This window comes from Danio aesculapii, chromosome 2 (genome assembly GCF_903798145.1).
Source record: "Danio aesculapii chromosome 2, fDanAes4.1, whole genome shotgun sequence".
Taxonomy (NCBI): domain Eukaryota; kingdom Metazoa; phylum Chordata; class Actinopteri; order Cypriniformes; family Danionidae; genus Danio; species Danio aesculapii.
This window is the reverse complement of record NC_079436.1, coordinates 18,523,967-18,532,459: the sequence shown is the minus strand read 5'-3', so window position 1 is coordinate 18,532,459 and position 8,493 is coordinate 18,523,967. Positions and strand designations below refer to the sequence as shown.

The window sequence follows — 8,493 nt, the reverse complement described above, 5'->3', positions numbered from 1 at the left end:
AATCCGCAGATTTTTACCAAAATTATCCGCAGAAATAGCAGAAAATGTCTGCAGATTCCGTCTGGCCCTACTATAGCTCATTGGGGTGTCAAACTCAGTACCTGGAGGGCAGCTGCCCTGCACAGTTTATTTCTAACCGTGCTACTTACCTGTAGGTTTCAAACAAGCCTGACGGACTTAATTAGTTTGATATGGTGTGCTTATTTTGGAACTAAACTGTGCAGAGCTGCGGCCCTCCAGGAACTGAGTTTGGCTTGAAAATATAGGTGAATGACTCCTGCAGCAGTTATTTAAAGGCGGAACTGGTTTTCTGAACTCTTGTTTCTACTCGAAATATATGACCGTGTCGTTCAATAACAAACCGGTGATATGTGAACGTTAGCATGAGAGCAAGTTAACTAATATCGACTTTCACACAAGGAAAATGTCAAAGGAAGCGTTTGATGAGTTGTCCGTTTTATCCGCCATATATTGCGAGCAAGACGAATTGGAGGTGTTGGAAGAGTCACGTGAGTTCAACTTTATAAGTTGTTTATTATTAACGGTACACTTCTTAAACTATTCACCAAGATAACCAATATTTTCTGCAAAATACCACAGATAATATGTATATGTTGTTTTATGTTTTGTGTCGTTATTAAACAGTAATTCATGTCAATTCGTGTTAATAATTTAAAATAACATAAGTTTTACAGAAGTAACGTAGTAAAAAAATCCCTAGTTTTGACAAGGACTATAATTTGCAACTCAAGTTTACACTTGAACTTGAAGAAACTGAGAAGTCTTCTCACTGATTCCTGATGTCAAGTGAAAAATATATCCCATTGCATGCCATTTAAAATAAGCTTAAAAACTAAAATGTTTTCAACTGTAAAAGTTTTGAGGGATTAATAATGGAATTAGGGCTGCACGATAATGGAAAAATCAGATATTGTGATATTACATTTTTTTTCCGCAATAAATACTGCGATCTGAATACAGTTTCATGAGTTTGTGTTTGACAGTGGGGAGTCTGACAGTATTCAGCTACAGAAATTGAAGAATCGCAATTAATAATCGCTATTTGTTGTTTCGTTTCTAGTCAAAATATCTAATAATTAAGTAAAATATTGTTTTGTTTTCAATTTCAGAAGAATTAAGTCAAAATTAAGAGTTTTTCCTTAAAACAAGTAATATTATCTGCCAGTGGTGTTAGTAAATTAATCTTGTTTATGCTTTGAAATGTAGAAATTTGGACTAGAAACAAGACAAAAAATTATATAAAAATTTTAAGTTAGAAAAAAAAAGTTGCATAAATCGCATATATTCCGGATAAAGTAATTAAATACAATTCTGTGACTCCTGGTCACTATAATTCAACTATAATTCAGACTCAGCATTGCATATCTTGCGATGTGACTACTGCTGATGTGCACATTGTGATATTGATGCTAAAATATTTTATTGTGCAGCCTTAAATAAAATTAATTCAACTCTATCTATCTATCTATCTATCTATCTATCTATCTATCTATCTATCTATCTATCTATCTATCTATCTATCTAACTAATTTATGGCATTCTCCATCTTCATCAGTCTGTCCACAGAGAGGGATTCAGTCATTTTTTGCAATTAAAGGATACAAATATTATATAAACAACGAAAAAAAGCATGCTTCTCAAAAACAACTCTAAATGATATGCCATATCAAAGTAATGTTGTTTTCCATTGACATTTGCATGTTTTAAAAGATTTCAAAGTTGTTCCTTTTTTTCCAACACTGTCAGACATTTATTAAAATGTAATAAATAAGCCAGTGCCAAGGGCAGCTGTTACATCAGTGTAAGACAGCTTCTGCTAAATTTTATAAAATATTTTAAATACAGAGGATCATGTGTGACCCTTTATGTGACCCTCAGTATTTAAAATGTTATTGTTTCACATATGTATTTCAATTATATTTTAAGTGTAATAATCCATTTACATTTATTTGTAGAGCATAGTCTGTTTATCTGAATACACAGAACCGTTAATGTATACACAGAACACAATAATGGATGTTCCTGATCTGTTTGAATCTCATGTCTTGTTATGTTTAAATGCAGCTGAGAAAGGAATTGTGTTCTGCATACACACACTGATAGACCACAACAACAAGAAGACACCACTAGATGTACTTTTCCACATCTCTCCTAAATACCCCACCACTCCTCCAGATATCAGCATCAGTTCAAGCCTCTTATCAAGAAAACAGTGTCATGACCTGAGACGCAGTTTACTGGACACAGCACAGTCACTTCCAGCAGAGCCCATGGTCCACGGCTTAATGCTGTGGCTTCAGGAAAACTTCTCAGACTTGATCAAAACATCAAGCTGCCATTCAGCCGAGGTCAGACCAGAGGCAGCGGAAGAAACCTGGACTGCTTTACTACATTTAGATCACATGAGATCCAAAGCAAAATACATCAAACTGATCGAAAAATGGACTTCAGAGCTGTGCCTCACCGGGAGACTCTTCACAGGGAAGCCGATATTGATTCTGCTGCAAGGAACAAAGGAAAATATTAAAGTACGAGTATAATATCATATGGAATATCTGTTTGAGCATGTATTTTCAGATACAAGATTCGATATATAAGCATTAATATAATCTTAGCTGACACATTTTGGTTTTAATGGTAACCTTTACAGGTCATCTTTGAGCTACATGGTTTAAAAGGGGTTTTAAAGTTTGCGTTTTGAAACATTTATGTGTTAGGATTTCTGTCAAAAGTATAAAAATTACATTAGTGATAAATATGTGAAGTCCATACACTGAAAAAAGTTTCCGTCCATCCAATAAAAAAAAAAAAAAAAAATAGGTTAATGGTTGACATGCAAATTTTATCACTTGATCCAATAAAAAAATTAATAACTTGCATTAAATAATCTATTCTTTGTCTATGAAAAAATTTGATATAACCTCTTGAACAAACCATATGTGTCTTGTTAAAAAAAGTCAGTAAATTTAAATAGTTTTTGATCTAAACTAGAAAAAATGTAATAAAAACTAAAAATATCATTGAAAAAAATAAAAAAAATAAAATAAAATAAATATATATATATATATATATATATATATATATATATATATATATATATATATATATATATATATATATATATATATATATATATGCACACACAGTTGGTAGTTAGAATTACTAGCCCCCCTTTGATTTTTTTTTTTCTTTTTTAAATATTTCCCAAATGATGTTTAACAGAGCAAGGAAATTTTCACAGTATGTTTGATAATGTTTTTTTCTTTTGGAGAAAGTCTTATTTGTTTTATTTTGGCTACAATAAAAGCAGTTTTTAATTTAAAAACCATTTTAAGGTCAAAATTATTAGTCCTTTTAGCTATTTTTTCCCCAGACAGTCTACAGAACAAACCATTGTTATATAATAACTTGCCTAATTACCCTTCTAGTTAAGCCTTTAAATGTCACTTTAAGCTGTATAGAAGTGTCTTGAAAAATATCTAGTAAAATATTTTGTACTGTCATCATGGCAAAGATAAAAATAAATCAGTTATTAGAAATTAGTTATTAAACTATTATGTTTAGATATGTGTCGAAAAACCTCTCTGTTAAACAAAAATTGGGGAAAAAAATAAACACGGGGGCTAATAATTCAGGGGGCTAATAATTATGACCTCAACTGTATACAGTATATATATGTATATAATTATTAGTTTATTGTCTATATTAGTTGTCTTGACTTTTTGTCATTATATTTTTTATATTGTGTCGTGGAGTGTCATTTTTAGTTTAATTTATGTATGCAAGAACACTCATGCTAAGACTCTTTATAGCAATACATCCACCTTCAGAAGAGTGTGAAAGTGGATGTTGATTCTTCTGGGAAGCGCTGTAAGGAAAAGATGATGAGTGTCCTGTGTGAGATTCCACAACCAGTGGACAAGTTGATGTAAGCAAATACACTCCCCCCCCCCCCCCCCCTCATTTAATGAAGCATTCTGAAATACAATATGCTTACTCTACTGCACATTTCACTGTCATTTCCCCCATCTTCTTTTAGGATGACTACATTTGAAGTAAAAGACATTTTATCGCTTGATGACCTCAGAAGGGAGTTTGATCTTGTTGGACTAAATGAGCTTTATCATCGGTTTGTGTCTTCACTCACCTGATTGGACCGCTGCTGTGCAAATCCCTCTCTCCTCCTCTGAATTACTGTTTACAACTTTTTCGTCGAGTGCTAACAGAAAACATAAAATGCAATTTAATTAACGGGGCGGTCCAAAAGGCTCTGGGTGGTCAGCTAACATAATGTGCTGTGATTTGCTGATCGGCTCCACATCACCAGGAAAAGCGTCATGAGCCTACAGGCGAACAGCGTGTCACAATAAGTTTGATATCCACTGACATGTATTGTCAAATGACTGAATATTATGTATTGTAGCAATACATTCCGGAAGTATAACTAGGAATAAATAAAATAAATGCTTATAATTTAAAATCGAGTAGTTCAGCATATTAACGAACTTGTGACGCAATAAATCATGTTAACCGCTGCGTAATGATTAAATATTGTTTTGCGCGTGTTGATTAGAGTCATAAAGCTTCACGACACAGGTCACTACACATGCCACTACCGAGTGACACATGACAGTGAAAACCCCACATGCCATTGGAAGTGTCACTGTTATGTCCATAATGATGACACGTAATGCACTAGAACATTTATTGTTATCCTTCACTTTCCTGTTCCACAACTCTCACACTCTGATGTTAGACAGGATCACGAGTTTTTGTCAATGTCATCACTTATTTTCCGAACCCTTAAAGTGACCTGTGCTCTTAAATTATTACTTGTATAATGAACACATTACTCTAATTAAACTCAAGATAATGATCAACTAAATATGCAACAGTCACTACACTCAGTGGCATCTGTACGTCACATGCTGTATCACTTCATGTTAAAACCGCTGCTATGCTTTTGCGCTGCGTAAACACACTGTCAGAGTAGCTGTTAGCTGTATCAGTGTGATCCTGCATCAGACAAAAAAATGAAGAGCACACAGCTGAACCTCATGCCTGCTCTCTAAAATACAAGTGTCTTTCACATATATTCAGGTTATAAGCATGTGTAAGTAATATGAAACTTTCACATAACTTTTGTAAGTTTATTATTTGAGAGTGCAGGGAAAGCGTCCGCAGAGAGAGAGAGAGAGAGAGACACCGCAGCGCTGCTGAAGATTGAGGGTGTTTACAGCGGCTTGACACCATACATGTCCTGCATGATGCTATTATTTTTAAGCATCTAAATAAAGACATCTAAAATTATTCCAGTGATTTACAGAAGCAAAATCTTGACAGATGCATTTAGAATATTTAAAAGACTCTATTTAAATATATTGCAGGCAACCACAAAATAATAATTCATTGTCATTTTAGGTGTTTTACTTTGCCGCTATATTTTAAGCCACTGGGTTTAACCTATTCACTCCTTCGAAAATAACATTTAGTATGATCAGTTGTTCTTTTATAAATGCAATACTGTAAGTTCAAAATAGGGGGACATGGTGGCGCAGTGGTTAACACTGTCGCCTCACAGCAAAAAGGTCGCTGGTTTGAGTCCGAGCTGGTTCAGTTGGCATTTCTGTGTGGAGTTTGCATGTTCTCCCCATGTTGGTGTGGGTTTCCTCTGGGTGCTCCGGTGTCCCCCACAGTCCAAAGACATGCGTTATAGGTGAATTAAATAAACTAAACTGGCTGTAGTGTATGTGTGTGAATCATCATGGCACTCTTACTGATCGGCTTAGAGAACACGCTGGTATCCAGGGTCTGGCCTTGGATTGGTTCTCCTCATATCTGAAGGATAGAACTATCTCAGTCAGTTTGGGCAACTCTTCTTCATCTGTCATTCAATTAATGTGTGGGGTTCCGCAGGGCTCGATACTGGGTCCTGTTTTGTTTTCCCTTTATTTACTTCCGTTAGGAAAAATTTTTGAAAAGCATGGCATAAATTACCATCTATATGCTGATGACTCTCAAATCTACTTCCCTACAAAACCTAGGGATCAATCCTCCCTTCAGGCTTTGTTTAATTGTTTGGCTGATGTGAAATGTTGGTTAGCAAATAACTTTCTCCAACTGAATGAAGACAAGTGTGAATTCATTGTTTTTGGCCAAAAAGCTTCGGATCCTAATGGCGATCTGTCACCGCTTCCTGGAAAAATACATTCCTCTGTAAAAAGTCTCGGTGTCATCTTTGACTCTGAGCTAAAATTTGATCGGCAAATTAATGCGGTTGTCAAAAATATTTTTTTCTATTTTAGATATATTGCCAAGCTGAAGTCTGTCCTCTCTTTCAGTGATTTGGAGAAGGTTGTTCATGCTTTCATCTCTTCTCGTCTGGACTATTGCAACGCATTGTATCTGGGTGTGAGTCAGGCCTCTCTCTCGCGACTGCAGCTGGCCCAGAACTCAGCTGCCAGGCTCTTAACAGGCACAAAAAAACGAGAACACATTACACCTGTAATGGTTTCCCTACACTGGCTGCCAATCCAGTTTAGAATTCAGTACAAAGTTCTGTTGTATGTTTTTAAATCCCTCCAAGGCCTGGCCCCTGAGTATATTTCTGAGATAATTATTATACACCAACCTGTGAGATCTCTTCGCTCTAAGGATCATCTCTATCTGCAAGTTCCACGATCACGCTTAAAATGTCGAGGTGATAGAGCATTCTCAGTAGCAGCTCCAAGACTCTGGAACGATCTTCCACTCTCCTTAAGAACAGCTCCAACTTTTGAGTCTTTTCAGAGGTCACTGAAAACACATTTATTTTCTTTAGCTTTTAATCATGTGATGTGAGTTTATGTATTTTGGTTTTTGTGTATATTTGCATGCGTTTTATGTGTTTTATGTACAGCACTTTGGTACCCATTGTGGTTTGTTGAAAGTGCTATAGAAATAAATTGAGTTGAGTTGAGTTGATTGAGTGTGTATGTTCACTCCACTGTGGTGACCCCTGATGTATAAAGGCACTAAGCCGAAGGAAAATGAATGAATGAAGTTCAAAACAAATACAGCTACTACGCTCAATAATTCATTTTCTTTCGGCTTAGTCCCTTTATTCATCAGGGGTCGCCACAGTGGAATGAACCGCCAACTTATTCAGCACATGTTTTACACAGCAAATGCTCTTCCAGCTGCAATCCAGCACTGGGAAACATTCATAAACTCTCATTCACACACATGCACTATGGCCAATTTAATTTATTCAATTTACCGGATTGTAGGGGAAACCGGAGCACCCAAATGAAACCCCCACGAACACGAGGAGAACATGCAAATTCCACACAGAAATGCTAACGGACCCAGCCAGGACTCGAACCAGTGGCTTTCTTGCAGTGAGGCAACAGTGCTAAAGAATGAACCACCGCGTCGCCCACATTTTATTTTGGTATAAATAATTTGTTTGGTTCGCATTGCCGGCAATAAGTCAGACTTGTTTCCAGTGCATGTTGGACTCCGGCAGGGCTGCCCCCTGTCACCAATTCTGTTCATACATTTTATGGACAGAATTTCAAAGTGCAGCCTTGGGCTGGAGGGGGTCTGGTTTGGGGACCACAGGTTTTCATATCTGTTATTCGCAGACGATGTTGTTCTGTTGGCTTCATCGAACATGAACCTTCAGCATGCACTGGGGCGGTTTGCTGCTGAGTGTGACGCGGCTGGGATGAGAATCAGCACCTTCAAGTACGAGGCCATGGTGTTCCACCTGAAAAAGGTGGTTTGCCATCTCCAGGTTGGAGGAAAGTCTATACCCCAGGTGGAGGAGTTCAAGTGTCTTTCACGAGTGAGGGAAGGATGGAACGTGAGATTGACAGGCGGATTGGTGCAGCGGCAGCAGTAATGCGGTCAATGTATCGGTCCGTTTTGGTAAAGAAGGAGCTGAGCCGCAAGGCAAAGCTCTCGATTTACCTGTCAATCTACGTTCCTACTCTCACCGATGGTCATAAGCAATGGGTAAGAACCGAAAAGACAAGATCTCGGATACAAGCAGCCAAAATGAGTTTCCTTTGCAGGGTGGCAGGGCGCACTCTTAGACAGGGTGAGGAGCTCTGTCACCCGGGAGGAGCTCTGAGTAGAGCCGCTGGTCCTCCTCCTGAGGTGGCTCAGGCATCTGTTTTGGATGCCTCTCGGCGGGCCTGGGAACACCTCGGGATCCCCCTAGAGGAGCTGGAGGAAGTGTCTGGGGAGCGGGAAGTCTGAGGTTCTCTCCTAAGACTGCTGCACCGTGACCCGGCGCCGGAAAAGCAGATGAAAATGACATGACATAATAAAACTGTATTTTATATTATGAGCATTTTAGATGATAGTGAAACAACTTAATGACAACAGAACTGAAGTAATAAGTTTTCTCCATCTTGATATTTCCAGTATATACAGTTTAAGGCAAAATGATTTGCCCTCCTGTGAAATGTTAATTCTTTTTCTCAT

At 37.3% G+C, this 8,493-nt stretch overlaps 1 protein-coding gene across 1 annotated transcript; it reads left to right on the top strand.

The window, feature by feature from the left end:
- Positions 1-342: 342 nt before the first annotated feature.
- Positions 343-5,331, top strand: rwdd3 (RWD domain containing 3). Its single transcript, XM_056466137.1, has 4 exons — positions 343-509; positions 2,086-2,549; positions 3,834-3,949; positions 4,061-5,331. Exons 1-4 carry the CDS (start codon positions 425-427, stop codon positions 4,170-4,172), a joined length of 777 nt encoding a protein of 258 aa, XP_056322112.1. The 5' UTR covers positions 343-424; the 3' UTR covers positions 4,173-5,331.
- Positions 5,332-8,493: the final 3,162 nt, after the last annotated feature.